This window comes from Mastigoproctus giganteus, chromosome 14 (assembly GCF_048544385.1).
Source record: "Mastigoproctus giganteus isolate SK-2022 chromosome 14, ASM4854438v1, whole genome shotgun sequence".
In the NCBI taxonomy this organism is placed as follows: Eukaryota; Metazoa; Arthropoda; class Arachnida; order Uropygi; family Thelyphonidae; genus Mastigoproctus; species Mastigoproctus giganteus.
In genome coordinates, this window is record NC_143588.1 from 14,123,614 (window position 1) to 14,144,994 (window position 21,381).

Genomic DNA, 21,381 nt, shown 5'->3' on the forward strand with positions numbered 1-21,381 from the left:
TAATGTTAACCTTCAGGGATTTATACATCTCAAGTAGGATGCCACACCAAGATATTTAGTTTCTAACCTCTGCACCCCATGTTTTAAATTTTTCTTCATAAAAATCAGTCTCCCTAACAATCCGGTTGCTTTCTTTGAATCCTCTCATGAAGCTGTCTTTATGCAGACAGTCTTCAGACCTAAATACAATATTATGAATTCTGTTTCATCATCATCCTCTGCAGAGGTACAATATCCATCTCCTTACTTGTGAAAGCCCTATAAATCCTATATATCAAAATTGGATGATATATAGGATTTATATAAGAAGGTATTATATATAATCCAAAAATTATATAGAGAGGTAAAAAGTAAAAGTAATAAAAAAATAAATAAGAAAAAATAGTAGAAAAGCTAACATCAGTGGCAGCAGAGAAGCACAAACCACTACATGTTGCATATAATAAACTAAAATAAAATATATGCCAGTAGCATGGCAAACCAGTAGAGTGAAAATGAACTTAACCAATAAAATAACAAAAAATAAAAGTAAAATGGGGGGGGGGGTGAGAAAATAAAGGAGAAGAGGGTAAATCAATAGTCTAATTTGTTGCTATGCATTTTCAGTTCAACTATTGTTTTGTCAGTGGTATGGTTTAGCCATGCGAGTACTAGGCTTCCTGTCTTATTATTTTTCACTGCATAAGGACCACCACTATGCAAATCTATTGCATCGGCGGTTTGATTTTAGTACCATTCCGTCGTTGCATGGATTTGTTTAGCGTTCGAAATGCAGTGATTTCCCCGACTATTACTGGCCTCGTGGTCCTCTGTCAAGATGGGGCATAATGGTCAGTCTATTTTATTTTCAGTTCATTTGGTCACGTGTTGTTGGTAGTCCACATTTATACCTTAGTGAGATTTTACATAATTCGGAAACGGGTGCCATCTGGGGGCGCCACTAAATTTCTTTTGAATTGGCTTGTATTTTCTAAATTATATTAGGAATGTTGCTTCAACAGTACCCTCTTCTTTATTTTCTCACCCCCCATTTTACTTTTATTTTTTATTTTATTGGTTAAGTTCATTTTCACTCTACTGGTTTACCATGCTACTGGCATATATTTTATTTTAGTTTATATATATAGTGTGTGATTTATATATATGTTACCTATTTGTGCTAATATATAATCTATGATAACTCTGTCTTTTCCATCCAGAAGCACTTTCAACTTCTACCCCCCCCCATTACATACCCTGGTTGCACACCCTACTTTATTACTGTTCCCTTGCTGCAATACCTTATATTCAAAAGTATTTATTACCTTAGCTGCCATTTTTCAGAACATGCTGCAACTGATCTAAAATCAGTTTGAAGCAATATGACCTAATTCTGTTTGATAAGCACCCTCCCTACTTTCAAATTACAGGCATACCTCGATTAACGAATAGGATGCGTTCCACGAAATTACTTCGTTAAGCGAAACTTCGTTTTCAGAGGTAAAAATACTATGGCCAGAATAGGGATACGTTCCTACGTAAAGAAAATGAAAAGCTTTTTTTCGAACAAAGAAAAGTTTTATTAAATAAACAGTCAACTTACATACAAAGTGAAATCACATTTTAAAATATGAGGTTAAAGTTGATTGTTTATGCTTTTTTCCTCTTTCATTTAACAATTGCCTATACGGAGTTATTGCATTTAACACTGATCGCTTAACTATAACACTTCTTCCTAAGTCAGGATCATTTTCACTAAAAAAATTTAAAACGTTTTCAATATCATTTAAGCACCTTTTTAAATCTTTGGTTGTTAACACTTTTTCGGCAGGTACTTCTTTAACTTCGCCTTCACTATCTTTGTCTTCGTTGCTAACAAAGCTTTCTAAATCTTCCACTGAAAAACCATCATCTTCTGCATTCAATAAATTTCTAACATCCTCTTCATCGACATTTTCGAAACCTATTTGATTGAGCCATCTGGATAACTTCATTTCTAATTCTTGGATGTTATTTTCTTCTTCTAGTACAACTTCTGGCCATATTTTGCGCCAAACTCCATTTAAGCATTTCTTAGTGACTTCTTTCCAAGGACTATCAATGCTTTCTATTGCGTTTTTAATGGTGTAGTTTTTCCAAAAAGTTTTAACTGTCATTTCCTCTTTATCCTCTAGTTCAGTTAAATTGCTTAAAGTTCGACGCAGATAATAAGCTTTAAATGATGCTATTACTCCCTGATCCAATGGTTGAATCAGGGAAGTTGTGTTTGCTGGAAGAAACACAACTTTGACAGGAATGCATGTGTCCAACGTGTTAAGATCAGTAGGATGTCTCGGAGCATTGTCTAACAACAAAAGAGCTTTTTCTTCAAAGTTGTTTTTTTGACAATACCGTTTTACTTCAGGACAAAAGTGGTTAACAAACCAATCAGTAAATAACTCCTTGGTAATCCACGCTTTTCTATTTGCTTTCCATATTACAGGTAAATTCATTTTTATGTTACCTTTTTACGCCCTCGGATTTTCTGAATGGTAAACTAATAACAATTTTAATTTATAATCGCCAGAGGCATTTGATCCAAAGAGTAACGTTAAACGGTCTTTGGCTGCTTTGAACCCAGCAGCTGATTTTTCTTCAATAGAAATGAAGCTTTTTGTTGGTAGCCGTTTCCAGAACAAACCGCTTTTGTCAACATTGAACACCAAATTTGGTGGAAAATTTTCACGTTTAATTATTTCCTTTAGTTTTTCTGGAAACTTATTTGCAGCTTCAACATCTGCACTTGCAGCTTCTCCTGTTAATTTTACACTATGAATCCTGGCCCGTTTTTTAAATTTCTCGAACCAACCACGAGAAGCCCCAAAGGTTTCCGTAATTTCTTCAGTTTGTTTAGATTTCAGGTGATTAAACAAAAATGGAATATTTTTTTATGTTAAATGGGGCTTGAAATTGCGGACTTCGTTATATCGAGGCTTCGTTATCAGAGGTAACGTTAACCGAGGTATGCCTGTATATGCAATGGATACTACTATAAATTAGTGCTGCCTCTCTGTCAATCTCATTAATCCTTAATGAAATTAAGGGAACAACACTAATCTCTGTGGGACTCCAGTTACTACAATGGTACATAGTGAACAATGTTCACTTATCCTGTAATCTGATATCTTTTAGCCAGCCCCTGATCTAACAAAGAATGTTACAAATAAACTGGAGAAGATTGGTAACAGTCTTCTCAGTTAACTGAGAAGACTGTTACCAATCTTCTCCAGTTTTTGTAATAGCCTTTTATATGGAACTATAAAAAATGCTTCACTGAAATCAAGGTAAATAGTGTCAAATTATTTTTTGCATCCAGTCTAATTAATTATTATGACTGTCATAATAATTAGAGTATTAGGCAAAAGTTCCCATTAAGAACCCAAAGTGATCCATTTGGGATGGCATTCCTATCAATTGGCTCTATATGATATCCTTAACATAGACCCCTTGACCTTACCTGCAGCGATAGACTAGTAAAGTTTAACTTGCCAGTCTATAGTTGCACATCACCATTTTACCAATCCCAAATTTAAGATCTTCCAGTATAATACTCAAGTCTAAGATCATCATCAGATTCTTGGATTTTTCTCAGAATTTGATTTATTTTTTTCTTCTCATATAACAGGATGTATGCCATCTACCACTAGAGCCTTGCTTTCCTTCAACTTTTTTTCATGCTCTTTTACTCCAAGGTGAATATCAATTATTTTATGACTCCTTGTTACAGTTTTTTACAGTCTTTCAAATGTAAATATCATAGCAAAGTGCCTATTCAACTCATCTGCCACTTTTCTTGGGTTACCTATGATTTTTTTCACTTAAATCAAGTAAGAGGCATATCCAATTCACTCCCTTCCTTCCTGTTTTTATGATTGTGATCAATCATTAATTCATGGTACACAACACAGTAAACACGGATGATGGAATGTCAGAAAAATTTTATAAAAAAGTTTAATACATTACCTCTCAGACTGGTAAGACCACAGTTCAATTTAATTTTGAAGTAAAGCTTCTTAAATACATTTTTAAAAAGGAATGTAGTGGGCATAAGAAAAAAAATTAAAAGAAATAAAAAACCCACAACGGACTTCCATCTGTTGTTGTGGAAGTTGATAGCTTAAATAAATTTAAGGCTGAACGAGACAAACATTTGGAGTGACTGGGTGGGTGAAATGGGAAGGGGGGTTTTTTTGGCTGATGTCATATAAGCTTGCTTTCTTGCATCATATGCTTCAACTAATGCTATTGCTAAAAATGAGTCTTCTGCTCCAGTGTTTTTTTTTTGATGACACTCAGGTTTCTAGACAAGATCACATATCCCTATTTAGTGATTGCTGTGATGTATAATCTTTCTTGATGTAAGCATGTCCAAAAATATTGCTTCTAAAATTTTTTTTTTTAAACTTGATATACTTTTTCATCTAAATAGCTACTTACTCTGTACAAATCTCAAATCTGCCTTACCATGGAATATTGTTCCAACATCTAGGGTGATGCTCCATAACTTCTCTCAGGCTTAGACTCCATTCAAAAGAGGGTAGTTATGTTAATTAATGATCCATCTCTTAGAAAGTCTCTCCTATCTCTGGCTTACAGATGTTCAGTTTCTGCTGCATGCCTTTTCTGTAGCACTTTCCATGAGCACTAGTGTTCTGAATTGGCATGTAATTCCTTCACTCACTCACTTCCAAACCAGTCTGAACATATGCTGCAACTTGTCAGCATCCATTCACTGTCCTTCAAACTTACAGAACAAACTTTTCTTTCACATTTATCCATTCAATTTCTGTTTTCTGGAACTACCTTCCTTCACTTGTATCTCCTGAAAATTACAATTTGCAGAATTTCAAGACTGATGTGAGCAAGTATCTTCAGTCTTCTCAACCTTCACCCCGTGGATGGTACTAAGCACTCTGGGTTCTAATATCTTTTTTTATTATTATTATTAAAAAAGCTACCCGTTGGCTAAAGGCAAACTTCCGCACATCTATTCTACAACTGTCTTTCCTCAATTTGAATCTATGCCCCCTCAGGTTCTTAATCTCAGCAAATGGAAGTATCCCATCAGCATTGAGCCTGCTCAAACCATTCAAGGCCTTGTACACCTCATTCAGATCACCTCGCAGGTGCCTTTTTTGTATATTACAATATATAAAGCAAAACTGAGTTTTAGGATTAAAATTAACTAAGTTATCTTTTCACCATTGGAAAATTTCCTGGGGAATCAGCATTTAAGGAATTGGTGGTGGATATTTGAGTTGTAGCTGTTTTTGCAAGGAAAAGTTTCTGAAGCTGAAGTTCAATCATCACCAAACTATGGATAGGATTTCCAATAAGTGAAAGAAGGACATTATAGTTCATACATCCTTCATTGACTTTTACTTGTTATCTCTTAAGTTTATTGCCTTGTTTCAACAAAGCAACAAACTCTTTGTTGTCTTATAAGTCATTCTTTTTCTCTGTGAGCCATCTCCTAATGGAGGTCAGCTACCACTGTGACAAATGTCTGAATATGGTAGCTCTGAACAGCTGCTCAGTGTTCAGTCCTGTCCAATTCTTATGTTATCAAGCCATGATGTACGTCTTCTCCTGGGCTTTCTTCTTCCTTCCATTCTCCCTTCAATAATTAGCCATGGAATTGCATATTTTGTCATGGTGATTGTTCCAGGGATATAGTAATGCAGTAGTTTCCCTGCTGGCTTTCTGCATCGCAGTGCTGTAATCTAAGCTGCTATCTAAGCTATCTAAGTGCTATCTAAACTGCGAGGACAGTGACTGTTCAGATAGCTTCTATCCCCCACTCATTGCCTATCCTGTAGGAGCTGCTGCCCTGAGCACCTTCTCTTAGGTATGTTGCCTTACTGGGCTAAAGAGTCACATCTACCCTGGTCTGAATTGGAGTTTCCTTCTTATAGGTATTTCTCTTAGTTTGGCTCCTACCTCACGAAGACCCGTCTGGCTTGGGTGCCCCTACCAGTAGCTATGCTACTGCCGGCATGGCTCTCGAGGTCTCGCAAGCCCATCAACACGACATGGTAAAGATTCCATCAAGGGGTATCGATGGTATCTTCACTATTATAAGTCATATACACCCATTTGCAGTGGGGTGGGGAGGTTCTAGAAAACTAAATTTGATAAAGGACAAATGATCTGTAGTTTTCTAAACTACCTTCATATACGTACCTGAAAAGTAGGAAAATCCTAAGTACCCTTGTAGACTGGTATAATCTTCTACAACCATGACCTTGAAGTGGCACTGTTCACTACTCAAGGTCATGCACCTATCTATATGAAACACATTACATAATACTGAAATGCTGGATTCATGGAAAAGCCATACATTCTATATAAAAAACCACAATAAGGACAATCAGGAATGATTTACTAACCTCGTCTCCTTCGTTTCCTTGGAGCTTCAGTGACTTCAGGAATATTATCTTTTATATCCCTATCAGCATCATAAAGCATACGCACTTGAGAAGGAAGTACAGACTGCAAGTTCAGATTGGGATATCGTGTTGCTGGATTTAGAGTATACTGATTAAGGTCTTTGCTAAGATTTTCAGGAGTTGTCTGTGCCAATAATCTATAGATTGCTTCTCTTTCTGCAAGAACCTAATTGCAGAAATGCTTGATAATAATACTATAATCCTAACATAAAAATATATTGCAAAGCATTCCTGACTAAAGAAAAAAAATTAAATAAATGGCTATATTACAGTTTGATTATTTTATTTGTTAAACTTTAATATTTATATTTAAATACAATATTATTTATTATTATATTTTGTAACATTTAAAAACTTTTTAATTACAAATCCAATGAACTTTTGCATAAGATCTTGCAAGATTTCTCTTTCCAGCATTATACAATAAGCGAATAAAACCTATGACCATTTGTAATAAATGATTACACATTACATTTCATAAAACAAAATATTTTTCAAACTGCAAGTAGTTACCCTAATTAGAAATCTACTACAAAATGCACGTATCTTAGGAAATTACAAGACACTTGATGAATAGAAATTATATACCTTTAACTACTGTAACATCTTTCTTCATCTTCCAAATGATGATTGCACAGTTGCTACCTGACAACAGTTCCTGTGATGTCATCCGCATTTTCTCTAACATGCTGGTACAAATAACCATCTAGTTTATTTAAAACAATTTTTCTCCATGATGAGTTCCCCTCACACTTTCCAATCAATCTGGAGCAAACTGAAGTCACCCATAAGATATTTGCACTTGTTTGCCCATTCCATCTGCATATAGACAATCTCATCATTCATCCATTCCTTCATTTTACTAACCCTTCTCAGAGCCTTATAAAACTCACTCAAGTCACTGATGAGGTGTCTGGTTGCAGAGGTCTGTAGTAAGAATAATTGGAGGCTTTAACAATACAGGAATTCCCCGACTTAGGTAACTTTTTCCAGGCCTGTGCAAACTTAAATTGTGGAAAAGTATTTTGCATTCCATAGGAATAGATGGAGGTATTGTGAAAATATCATAATGTGAACCCAATAACACTTTTTTTTTTTTTTTACAGATTAAAACCACTGCTTGTGTACTATTCTGGAAATCCTCGTGCATTTAAGGGAATCAATAAAGCCACCTTACCCATGCATTTCCAATCGAACCAGAGAGCATGGATAACAATATCCCTCTTTGGGGATTCGTTTAAATGCTGTTTCATTCCCGAGGTTGAAAAATATTGTAAAGACAACAACAACATTCCTTTCAAGATTTTGCTTCTATTAGATAATGCTCCTGGACATCCTACACATCTAGATGATTTCAATTCAAACGTGAAAGTAATATTTCTATGGGATGCAAAATACTTTTGCATCCCAACCTATGGATCAGGGTGTTATTTTGAATTTAAAAGCATATTATTTACGCACATTTACTCAGGCATTGTATGCAGTAGATGATGAGAAAAATTTTACGTTAAGAGACTTCTTACAATATAAGAAATCTTACAATATTTAACACACCATCTTAAACATTAATAAGGCCTGGACGGAAATTACTAAAAGTTGTTTAAATGGTGCATGGAAGAAAATATTCCCACGGCATGTAAAAGGCTTCGAAGGATTTGAAAAAGACAAATCATACGAAGAGGTTACGGATAAGATTGTAAAGGTTGCAGAGCTACTTCAGGTTGTGCCAAAGACGTGTAGGAGTTAATAAAGGATGAAGAGAAGGAATTATCTAATGAAGAACTTATTGACTTGCAGGCAGCAACAGTGAAAGAAGAAAATGCTGATGAAGCTCAAAATGAACCAAATGAGGAGCCGAGACGCTTCAATCACCAGAGAGATGGCAATGGCCTTTTGTGAAATTGCATCAGCAATGGCAAGGTTTGAGAAGATGGATCCTGATAGCGAATGATTCTTAAAAGTTAACAGAGGGGTGAATGATATTCTTGCTTGCTACAAAGAAATCTACGATGAAAAGAAAAAAAGCCATCATCCAGCCATCCATTAATATGTTCTTTTGTAAGGTTGAGCGGCCGATCCCTTCTAAATCTCCACAGTCCTCAACCGCCGCAGCGGTGGCATACTTATCGGTTCTGGCAATGATGCTTGAGATTTAAAACTTACTGATGCCTGTCTCCTCTCTTTTTTTGTAATTTTATAATTTTGAAATTTTTTTAAATTGTATGCTTTTCTAATTTTTTCTGCACATGAGATAAAAAATTGAATAAATACAATAAATAATTTTATTTACATGTTCATCGAACATTTCTTTTTTGATTCAATCAATTCAGCGAGCACAGTTGCGAGTGTTGCACAAGCATGGGGGAAATTCCGACTTACGTAAAATCTGACTTAAGTAGCATTCCATGAAATGCTACTTAAGTCAGATTTTACCCTTACGTAAGTCGGGAAGTTCCTGTAATCACAAAATAATCTATAATTTTATCTTAGCTCTTTCACAATGTTACTCATTATATGTAGCAAAATCATTCATTATATTCATTATTACTTATTATATGAAGAAACTGCAAGTAAAGCTGGAAGTAGGAAATTACTGATATATTATAATTTCAAAATATTATTTATTAGAAAAATAAGTAATTCTGAACCAAGTAATTCATAAATCAAGTAATTCTGAAGGAGGCAGCCAGAGAATACACTGAACTATTAAGGTTAATTATAAGGGTATTACTAGACTCTGGAGAGATTCCCTTAGATTCAAGAAGTGCTAATGTATTGCCAATATATATAAAGGCAGTTCTAAGAGTGGTGAGTAACTACTAACTAGTCAGACTGACTTTGTGGCAGGGAAAATCACTGTACAAGTTGAAACATTTTGGAATCGGAGGAAAAATCCATCCTTTGACAGATCACAGGATGGCTACAGGACAGAGGCAGAAGGTTGTGTTTTTTAACAGTTATTCTTCAGACTGAGCTAATTAAAATTAGTGCAGTTCCCCCTAGTTAAGGCAGAAGGTGAAAAAAATTTTAATTCAACTGAATAATGAATATAAACTACTCAAAATGGAAGCAGACACCATAAGACAAACAGACAGGTATGTGTTGAATGGAGACCCTAACACTAAATTGAAACACCCAAGTATATATATATATATATATATATAGGGTGATTCACTACCAGTGCGACAAACTTGCAGGAGGTGTAGGGGGCACAAAGACGAATCAGAATCACATAGCATTGCAGGGTCTGAAATGCCTTCGTCATGTGGGAGGTCGCGTGAACAAAGAAGCAAAGAAAAAGAACAGAAACAGCAACACGTTAGTGTAACAGAAATCATTTTAATGACATGTTTTACATTGGCAAAAAGCCATGCTACAGAAGGTGTTCGAAAGTTCGACCAGAAGCAGTCACACAGGCTTCACAGCGCTGCCGCATGGAATCCCTAATGTTCTGGAAGATTCCTGGCGTGTCTCGAATCTCCCCGGCAGCTACAGAGATGCAAGCGACGAGGTCTTCATTTGACCCCAGCAGAAGAAGTCCAGGCATGATAGGTCCGCCGATCTAGCAGGCCAATGAACCGGACCACCACAACCTATCCAATGCTGTCCAAATGTAACGTTTAGGTGTTGGCGGAGGACGTCACTGGTGTAATGTGGGGGAGCCCCATCATGCTGGAACCACATTGAGCGGTGCAATGACTGAAGAACATGTGCTTCTTCAATAAGTTCGGGCAGGACTTGCTGTAGAAAGATCAAGTATGCCCTACCGTCCAGACGAGGGGGCAGAAGGTACAGTCCAATGAGGTGGTCTCCAACAATGCTGGCCCAAACATTGACAGAGAAACGGCGTTGAGTTGTACGTGTTCGCGTACCATGGGGGTTCTCTAAAGCCCACAAATGGGCGTTATGTTGATTGAACGTTCCCTCTCTTGTGAAACTTGCCTCATCCGTGAACAATACGGACGCAGCAAATGCGCTGTCTGCTGCACTCTGTTGAAGAAATCAAGTAGCAAAAGTCCTCCGGAGTGGATAATCCGCAGGCTCCAATGATTGGACGCGTTGCAGATGGTATGAACTCATTTGGTTTGTTGACAGTATCCTCCATACAGTGGATTGGGAAATACCCAATCGTTGGCCTATTGCTCGAGTACTCGTACTCGGATTGCCTTCTGCAAGACGTAGGACATTCTCCTCATTGTCTGGCGTCCTCGTCGTTCGCTCTCGATTCATGGTACCTCTCGTGAAACAACCAGTCTCACGTAACCTTCTGTGCACACGTGTGAAAATCGTATGGCGAGGAGCACGCCTGTGCGGGAAACGTTCCTGGTACAAGCGCAGAGCCGACCGGGCTAGGATCAGAGAACTGCAAAAACTTTGGGAGGTGCATTATGGCCACAGAAGCCGATGCGCCAACAACTAACAAAGAAAAAAAAAAAAAAGTGCAGAGCGGCGCGCCCACTACAGTCCACAGCTCCATACGCGAGGTGCATGTCGGCCAGTTCAACGTTTGAATACTCGTCCATCCTACTGCCTTGGGAACCAGTTTGCAAATGCTGACTTCCAGCGGGATCGCTGTTCACACAACCTTCCGCTCAACGTGCTCTACTGCATGACGAAGGCATTTCAGACCCTGCAATGCTATGTGATTCCGATTCATCTTTGTGCCCCCTACACCTCCTACAAGTTTGTCGCACTGGTAGTGAATCACCCTGTATATATGCGAGCGCGCGTGCGTGTGTGTGTGCATGTGCATGCATATAGATATATATATATATTTTTTTTTTTTTTTTTTTTTTTGATTCTTTCACATGACTTAAATAGACTTTCAAAGGTGAGTTAATTATAGGAACTTTTTTCCCTGAAAATATTTTTTATATCACTTTAATTACAAATACCCTAGTGTGCCTTTCACACAAGAAATACTTTCAAGAAAGTATTTCTTGCGTGAAATACACAAGAAATATATTTTTAAGAAGCCTAAAAAAAGTGCGGGTCAGACTGCTATAAATGCAAGTCAGACTGAAGTAAATAAAGTGGCAATTCTATACTGACACAAATTATGGATCAGTGCAGATTGAACAGAGAGTGTACATTATACCAGTGTTCTGTAACTGAATGTATTATTATATTTATTTAACTGATGTTTTTACACTGAGGTTTTTTCACTCATAGCTTATAACTTTGTGCTGAACCTGATTACTTGTACAGGAATACCTTGCATAGTGCAGTTAATTCGTGCCAAAAAAATACTGCGCTAAGCGAAACCCTGCTGATCGAGGTATTATTGGCATGTATTTTAATGTAATGCGTTCAGACAATTTGATTATGTGGGACGAGTTGCAAAAATATATGTGTTTGTTTACTATAAATTGATGCACACAAAGTTCTTGCAAAAAACTTTTATTACCTAAAATGATAAAAATGAAAAATACTAGTAAGTACAGTACAAATGATTTTTATTGCAGTATGTACATAGCAAAAGAATATAACTGAAGTATGTACTGTATTTTTATTTTGAAAAATAATTGATCAGCTTAGTTTGCAAAGTTTTTTTCTTCTTATCTGCATACATCTCTTTATAACATCGAATGTCATTTTGCAACACCTGCCTTACTTTCATACCTCATTCGATGTTTGGATCTAGAAGAACACTCAGCGGCATTACATTTCTTCTTTCCACTTATATTTGCATTTAACAGTGTAACATTTTTAAAAAATAATCTTTAATAAAAATACACAGTGAAAAATATTTGTACAGCTTATGCACAGTCAACGACCTCACCGCTTGGAATCTAGAGTGTTTACTAATGTATGAATGCTAGCAGAGTCCGTATATAATAGGAGTTGCGACAACAGTCAGCGTGGCCTTGAATCCATAATGCATTGGCCTATGTGCTGTCATTATAATACATACATATCAAAGGTACTGGTGCGCAACACAGTTAATTTTTTAAAAATTTGTAAACCGCGTTATAGCGAAACCCTCGCTGTTTGAAACTTCGCTATGCGAGGTATTCCTGTTTCCTGTTAATCTGTTTCCTTTATAAGTACAGTAATACCCCGAAGTTACGCGATAGGTGGGTCCGACGAAAATCGCGTAAGTCGGGGTACAACTTTGCATATAAATACATATAAATTTTGCTTAATTGGGACCAAGGACTAACAAAAACACTAGTTTAGAAGAAAAATATTAATAAAATTGCAGTTCTTTATACATATTAATACAAAATATGTATTAAAAAACAAATGACTTACGTTAAAAAGTTATTTCGATGTCGATGGCTTCATAAAATCTAACAAATTCGTCTGACGACACAGCGCGTTCTTTTTTTCACGCAGAATTTCTTCGTAGCAAGCTAATAATTTTTTTATTCCTTGCTTTGTAGCTATAACGCATTCTTCGTTGGAGTCTATGTTTTCTAAAATTTTTAAGCCCTTTACAATTGAGCCCTTTTCAATTTTCAACCTGTCAAGTTTGCAATTGTCATGTGCTTTTCGCCGTTGCTTCATTTAGGACTGTAGCACGTGCAATATCACATGGTCTTTCATTTCGCTCAAAGCGTTTCACAATTTCATATTTTTTCTCTATCGACAGAGGCGGACTGGCCATAAGCCTTACCGGGGAAACCCCGGTGGGCCAGCGTGATTTTGGCCATAAACCATAGTATGAGGCCACTATAAATTTTCCCGGGTAAGAATTTTTGACCCAGTCCGCCTCTGTTTATCGATAATTGCTTTTCTTTTTCTCTCTGAATCTGCAGTGTCTTCACCAGGACGCTTCCTTTTCACACCTTTTAATTAAGTATTTTACTCATTTTTAGGGAATAAAGCACAATTACAAAACGAGGAGGCACGCTTGATACGCATAAACAAAGCTGCGCGCATGTAGCAACTCAATAAACAACACCATAAAGGCAGAGATACGCTATTAACACCTCACATTTCTAGGGGTTACTACCATAAAACAATAAAAATCCAGTTGCGTTTCTGCTAGTGAAATCTGTTATAAACTGGTAGTAAACTCGATCTAATTGCATTTGCGATTATACCGATAGCTGGAATTGTGTTGGTTTTTACGTTATTATGGTGAAATATGTTTCCCCTTCACTGATATAAAAAAACATAAAAGCAGCAAAGTTGAATTTTGTTCATCTTTCGCTCTCATTCTCCGCCGTCGCACCGTATATCGATAACATATGAAAAACGACCTTGAAGATAGTGGGCGGCAGCGTTGCCAAACGAAAAAATCAAGAACCGCGTAACTCTGAGTTCGCGTAAGTCGGGGTATTACTGTAATTAATTTTAACCTGTCATATTAAACTTATCTGAATCACTACAAGTCCAATTTATTGCTTACCTGAATTTATTTCAGCACTTAATACATAGTTAATACCCTTTTTTTCATTGCAGTAAACAATCTTTAAAATTGGAAATAAAATTTTGACTGCTACTGCTAAACAAACATATATTAATTAAAGTTGAAGTAGTTCTGTTTCTGCATATTTCCATGAGTCTTAAAAACAGAGGTGGCCTTAGCTTGTGATTAAAGGATCCTGCAGATAAAAATAATAATAATAAATAAATAAAAAAAATTGGTTGAGTTGCTTCTAACTCAACCAATTTGACTTAACCGCTAGACAGGAACTGACAAGATAAATATATGTGAATTTTAGCACAACCCAACACCTAAACTTCAGTTTTCAGTTGAGTTAGATCACCTTTTTATTGTATATATATATATATATATATATATATTTTTTTTTTTTAATTAATCACTATTTATTTATGCAGAGCTCTTAAAATAATATTAATATTTTTATTACTGCAGCATTTTGTTTGTTTGTTTGTTATTTGGTTTTTTGGAGCATTAGCAACTAAGGCCATATTGCTCAGGGGATATGTGATGGTCATTCCCTGACCTTTCTGCATCCTCCGTATTTGGTAGTCACGGGCTCGAACCCCGGTCTAATCAAGAAGCATGTGCTACGCACTGCTGCTCCTGCCCACCTGGCTACGGAGGCACCACAGCATTTTGTAATGTGCTATCTAAATATGCTATTAAAATAATACTTCTGGTATACTCCTTGTTTAATAAAAAGAACAAACTAAAATCAATATTGAGCATTTACCTGTAATGGAGCCATTTTACCAGATGACCAACTTCTTACCATCCATGCAGCATCAAACGAACTTAAAAACCCTCTTGCACAACCAGAACCTGTAGGCCAGAATGGCTGCAAAATTAAAGATATAAATACCACATTTAGAGTCAGATTGAAAAAACTGAAGTCACCAAGTAACATCATTTAATATTTCAAAAATTTAAAAAGCAATTCAGTCTTTTGCCATTATTATTATTATTAGCCATATAGTGCAAGGAAGCTTGAGGCTTATGCTGCACCAGCCAAAAAAAAAAAAAAATTCCCGAATTATCCCGAGAGAGAGAGAGAGAGAGAGAAGTAGAAATGAATCGCCAAGAAAGAGAAGAATGATGATATCCAGCTCAGGACCCTGGGTGTGTGGCGCCTCCGTAGCCAGGTGGGAAGGAGCAGCAGTGCGTAGCACACGCTTCCTGATTAGACCGGGTTCGAGCCTGTCACCACCAAATACGGAAGATGCGGAAAGGTCAGGGAATGACCACCGCATATCCCGGAGCAATATGGCCTTAGTTGCTAATGCTCCTAAAAACCAAATAACAAACTAACAAACCCTGGGTGTGCCAAGCCCATACTCACCGGATGTGAGCCCCTGGGGTTTCATCTGAATCACTAAATGAATAGGAAAAACAAGAACCAAGACAGTCAGTCTCTCCTCATCCTTTCCAACCAATGAGAGCTGAAAAGTAAATTGCGTGTGTTTTTCTGAAGTTTATATATAGTAGCAGTTTGCAGACAGATTATTTTGTACAATTTGATTAAAATGCAAGTGAAAACCTATTACTTATTTTAAAAGTGGCATTTATACTTCATAACTGGGTTGTCACTATTGAAATAGGGAACCTGCCCACCCAGCTTGGAAATGACGCCATCTGCGTGGTGGTGGTACCCATCTGAGAATAAGTAACGGTAGTCTTCTCTACCAGAGAAGCTTCACTTATTTGAAGCAGTGCAATACCTAGGCAACTCGTTGTGAAGTTAAAATATGAGAAATAATAAAAGAATGCATGATTACTACCTGGGTAGTAGCAATGGGGCTTAGAGGGGAACAGGTATCCTGTGTGTTATCAGACACTCAGCCTAAAACACTGATGGATCCAATATCTCTATTACAGAAGATTTAGGAGAAGTCCGGTTGGCCTGCCTCCCTAAAATCCACTCATGCACACCTTCTCGATGGTAAGCCCTGTTACGTCACTTAGGTGGCAACGAACGTGTAGAGTGGTTCTCTTCAAGACACCTGGTCAGCGTGAAGAGGAAAAGACCAAACCCTCCAGCAATGAGAGCACAACAATACAAATGGCCCTCAGTCCCCAGCAGCTTTCACTCTCCCTCTTACGGCAGCGAGAGGATCAGAGTGGAAGCAGAGGGTGCTAAGAATCTCTGGGTACGACCAGGCTGCCATGCACGGAAATTGAACTTGGCCTGTTATAACGTACGATCACTCATCGGTGAAGACAGGATATTAGAGCTGGAAAATGAATTAGAAAATGTCAAATGGAATTTCATGGCTGAAACAAGAAGAAGAAATGAATCACTTATAAGTTTATCAAGTGGAAATCTGCTGTACACCAATGGAAACAGTGAAAGGAGTGAAGGTGGAGTTGGGTTTCTGGTCCATAAAGATTTTAAAAACAACATTTTGGAATTCAAAAGTACATCACCAAGGGTGTCAAGACTAATACTCAAGATTTGTAAGAGGTACAAGCTAAAGATTATAATGATTTATGCACCAACATCGAGCCATGATGATGAAGAGGTTGAAGAAATGTACACTGAAATTGAGTGAACTCTGCATAAATTCAGATATGCATGAAGAATTACCTTGACAGGCACTCCACCAAAGAATGAAAGTCTGCATATTTGGTGTTCGCAGTTTTGAACAATAGCTCTGCAGATTGAAGTCTTTTAACCATCTTCAGTAAGCCAGCAGTATTTTCCAAACATTCTTATCCAAAAATGGATGTTGTTGTTGTTTGTTTGTTATTTGGTTTTTAAGAGCATTAGCAACTAAGGCCATATTGCTCCATGTGCGGTGGTCATTCCCTGACCTTTCTGCATCCTCCATATTTGGTGGTCATGGGCTCAAACTCCGGTCTAATCAAGAAGCGTGTGCTACGCACTGCTGCTCCTGCCCACCTGGCTACAGAGGCACCCAAAAATGGATGAGAGGCATCTGGTATAGATGGGTTCTAACCAATTAAGATCTCTTAATATAATTGGGTTCTAACCAATTATATTAAGAGAGTGGTAAAAGAGGTTGGAAAACTTTAGCAATAATTACGAGAGCATCCCTAGATTCAAGGGAGGTCCCCACAGATGGGAGATAAGCAAATATATTCCACACTAGGGAGGGGTCTAAGGGAATTACTGGTGCATCTATCTCTCCATCTCTCTTTTGTGTTTAAGCTATTGATATGAGCAATTACAGACATGATAGCTGGACTTCTGTTTCGGGGAAAATAATGCAGTCACCTGTTAAAGAAGTAATGGCCATCTAGACAGGAATGGAGTTATACTGCAGTCCTGGTATGGTTTGTTTAAGTTTGTTTATACTTAGATTTCAGAAAAGCTTTTGAAACAGTTCAACATAAAAGAGTGCTGTACAGTCTGGAGCAGTGCAGCATTAGGGTCAAGTTACTGCCATGGATAAAGAGATAGTTGAGCGGAAAATGATAAAGATTGGTTATCAATGGGCACTACTCTTCTTGAACTATTGTTATTAGTGGAGTTGCTTGGGTTCAGGGCTGTGCCCACTGTTGTTCTTGGTTTCTATATTTATGAATGATATTGATGAAGGCACATCAACATTAATGTTTGAGTTTATACATAATGTGGAAGATCAATGGGATGGTTAACAACAGTAATTCAACACTTGGATTACTAGTAATCCACATGCAAGGGTATTGCATATGGATAGCAGTAATCCTAGGATAACACACCAAATCTGTGGTACCATACTCAGGGTAGTGAACAATGAAAAAGACTTGTGGACAATTCGGTCAGTGAAGTTCTCTAAGCAGTACAAACAGGCTATAGGCTACCAAGCCAGCTCATGGGGTTCTGAAAATGATAAACAAGGTTAAGGAGATGATTATCCCATTGTATAAGGCAATGGTTAGGCCATACCTTGTGAACTGAATACCAGTTTGGAAGTTGCATTTTAGGAAAGATGTGGATATATTTGAATGGGCACAGCAAAGAGTAATCAGATTACTGAGGAAGGATATTTGCAGGATAGATTTATGGAAATTTAACTTCAGTCAGCAGATATTTGATTGTTAGAACAATCTCCCATGTGGTGTTGTGGAAATGGGAGGTGTTGAAAGTTAATAAATGGAGCCCACACCTAAAGAAAGACATTGAGTTTCTTGAAAGGGTCCAAAGCCGGGTAACTCGCCTGGTGAGATCGACAAAAGGGCGTCCATATGAGGAAGGACTTCGAATATGTGGGCTGTGCAGATCTTGGAAACTAGGCACCTTAGACGAGACTTGATTGAGGTGTTTAAAGCTCTGAGAGGCATAAGTAAAATGAATGATGACAAAATTTTCAGTTATAAATGATTCTAGAACTAGGGACCATAAATTCAAGTTATGGGGGGAGATTTTTAGACTGGACTAAGTTACCTACATGGGTGGTAGAGGATGATAGTTTGGGGAAATTCAAAGGTCAGCTGGATAGCATTAGCATTAGTTGAGGCATATGATGCCTCATCAAATATGCCCTTCTCTGTACTCGTTCTAGCAACTCTACATCCTTCCAAAAATGAGGCCTCCAGACCTGTACGCAGTATTCGAGGTGTGGCCTGACCATTCCCTTATACAAAGGCATAATCATCTCCTTGTCTCTCCTAGCAAAATTCATATATATCATTGACAAAACTCCACGACCTGCTCTGGCAGCACGTCTACACTGCTCAGAGAACTTCATATCTAGCTGCACAATTACCACCAGGTCTTTTTCATTCTCCACCTCCTTAAGTGTAGTACCACACAGTTGGTACATTTCCCTTGGGTTACTGCTACCCATATGCAGTACTTTGCATTTGTCGATATTAAACTTCAGTTGCCACTTCTCAGCCCATCAGCCTAACGTTTCTAGATCCTGTTGCAGCAGCATACAGTCTCTACTATCATAACAACCATGCCAACCTTTGTATCATCTGCAAACTTGGACATTAAGCCTTATAGCCCTTCTTCAATATCATTAATAAATACACAAAACAATAATGGGCCCAGCACTGTACCATACCTGCAGGAGTTAACTACAGGAGGAGGGAAATGCATAGGTTGTCTATTTCCTTTTCTTTTATTAATTATTTATTTTTTTTAATTTTCTTATTATTATTATTTTATTTTGGTTGGTGCAGCATAAGCCATAGGCTTCCTTGCACCAGGTGGTGGCCATTGCTAATACTAAACGTGTAAAGGATAAATACATAAATAAAGTACATAAATTCAAGGAATAAGTAGATATACTGCTATCAGAGGAATGGGATTGGACAGGTGATATCTGAAGTGTTTCTGTTTGATTTTTTTTTGTTTTCTTTTTTGCTAATGCTATATAAGCTTAATTTCTTGCATCAATGAAAGAATGCTATGTGCTTGTTTCAATGACTATATGGTATGTAGAAGTGATCTCGGGTGTTGGAATGCAGTAAGACATACAGGGTTGATGGGGGGATTAAACACAATGAGGCCATGAGTCCCAGGATAGGGGAGAATACATAGCGTATACAAAAAAGCGTGAAAAAGATACCGAATTTTGTAAGAGGAGAAGTCAATATATGTATAGCAGTAAAATAGCATCTTGATATTGCTTTCAAAATCTAATCGCGCACAAGAAATAAAAGATAGGGATTTAGAACAGTAAAAAGGAAGGTGAGGATGAGAGGAATTAGTAGTTGGGTAGTCCGGGGTCGCTAGCCCGTTCCTGAAGTAGGACCCTGAAAGTAATTTCTGGGACCATGTGTTTAAGTCAATAATGTTAATAATGGTGGAGGTAGACAATTATATTACCATTTAGGTTTTATTACCATTCATGATGAAAATATAATTACATATAACTTCAATAAAATAGTGAAAAAAATACTCCTATGATAACCAATCAGTGGGCACAAGTTTTTAAGACAATGAGACACCAAAAAGATTAAGGAGTATTGCCTATACATTATTTACACAGTCTGGAAGTAGAGGATGTCATTATGCTAATATATTTGTCATATCTAGGGGTTGGTTAATTATATTCTTATATTTTAAAGATTTGGAATGCTTTGTTCAAGTGGTAGTGAAGGTATGCTGTTGGAAATTGATTGTCCAATAGCTTGTTATATAGGGTTATTATATTATGCTTTATATCAGTTACTGTTACATATGTTAGCTATTCTGAAGCATTGTGAAAGAATAATGTTTGAATGTACTTTTTTTGAGATATTGGAGTGCCAGTGTGTATAGTTGACAACATTGAAATTGAAGGAGTCTCTTTTATTGTAGATGTTAATATTCAGATCTAGGTAATTTGCCGTATGGTTGTTGTCATTGGTTTTTTCCAGAGTCAGGGACCCCTAGATATGACAAATATATTAGCATAATGACATCCTCTACTTCCAGACTGTGTAAATAATGTATAGGCAATACTCCTTAACCTTTTTCGTATCTCACGGTCTGAAAAACTTGTGCCCACCGATTGGTTATCATAGGAGTATTTTTTTCACTATTTTATTGGAATTATATGTAATTATATTTTCATTATGAATGGTAATAAAACCTAAATGGTAATATAATGGTCTACCTCCATCATTATTAATATTATTGACTTAAATGCGAGACATGGTCCCAGAAATTACTTTCAGGGTCCTACTACAGGAACGGGCTAGCGACCCTGGACTACCCGAGCACTACTAATTCCTCTCATCCTCACCTTCCTTTTTACTGTTCTGAATCCCTATCTTTTATTTCTTGTGCACGATTAGGTTTCGAAAGCAATATCAAGATGCTATTTTACTGCTATACATACTGACTTCGCCTCATACAAAATTCAGCATCTTTTTCAAGCTTTTTTGTACGTTATGCCTTCTCCCCTATCCTGGGACTTGTGTTTAATCCCCCTGTCAACCACATACATCTTACTGCATTCCAACACCCGAGGTCACTTCTACATACCACATAGTCATCGAAACAAGCAAGTAGCATTTTTTCTCTCCCCACAGTATACCAGACAACTGTCCCCACTTCTCCGGCTTGCGAAATCAGTAAGTACGATTCATGACCATCTGCGTCTTCTCGCGATTTCAACTTTCAATGATCTTTAGTATATTTTTTACTACTTATATATTGCTTATTATCTATCATTTCTCCGCCACTGTCGGGTCAGCCATGATATATACGTTAGCATTACGATTAACCTGGCTTCCGAACATTAACAATAAACTAAAAACCTGTTATTTTTTTACCACGTGGTACGTATATTTCATGTTAGAAACAGAGGCCTTACTTTTTGCTGCATTTTGACTGATTTTGATGGCTGGCCCTCGTTAATGATATTAAAATCATCTGAAGTACAGCACTAGGTACTTATAATAATATTTTTGACTTTCTGTGTTGCAGATTCGAATTGTGTTATTTTATGACTGCCTTTCCATTTTAACTAACCTGTTGGTTGATTACACTGCCTGCTGTTCTCTCTCTCCACACTAAAAGCATAACTTCCTATCTTTTATTTATACAGTCAGTCCTCGTATAGCACGATAGTTGCGTTC

The 21,381-nt window shown here is 37.2% G+C and overlaps 1 protein-coding gene across 1 annotated transcript in view; it reads right to left on the reverse strand.

Annotated features, from left to right (window-relative positions):
* Mical (Molecule interacting with CasL) overlaps nt 1–21,381 on the reverse strand; it is a 624,164-nt gene that overhangs the window by 344,088 nt on the left and 258,695 nt on the right. The window contains exons 9-10 of the mRNA XM_090389022.1: nt 14,597–14,701; nt 6,408–6,633 (exon numbers count right to left, since the gene is read on the reverse strand). Of these exons, the coding sequence (XP_090245148.1) occupies nt 6,408–6,633; nt 14,597–14,701 (331 nt within the window). The remainder of the gene's footprint in view (nt 1–6,407; nt 6,634–14,596; nt 14,702–21,381) is intronic.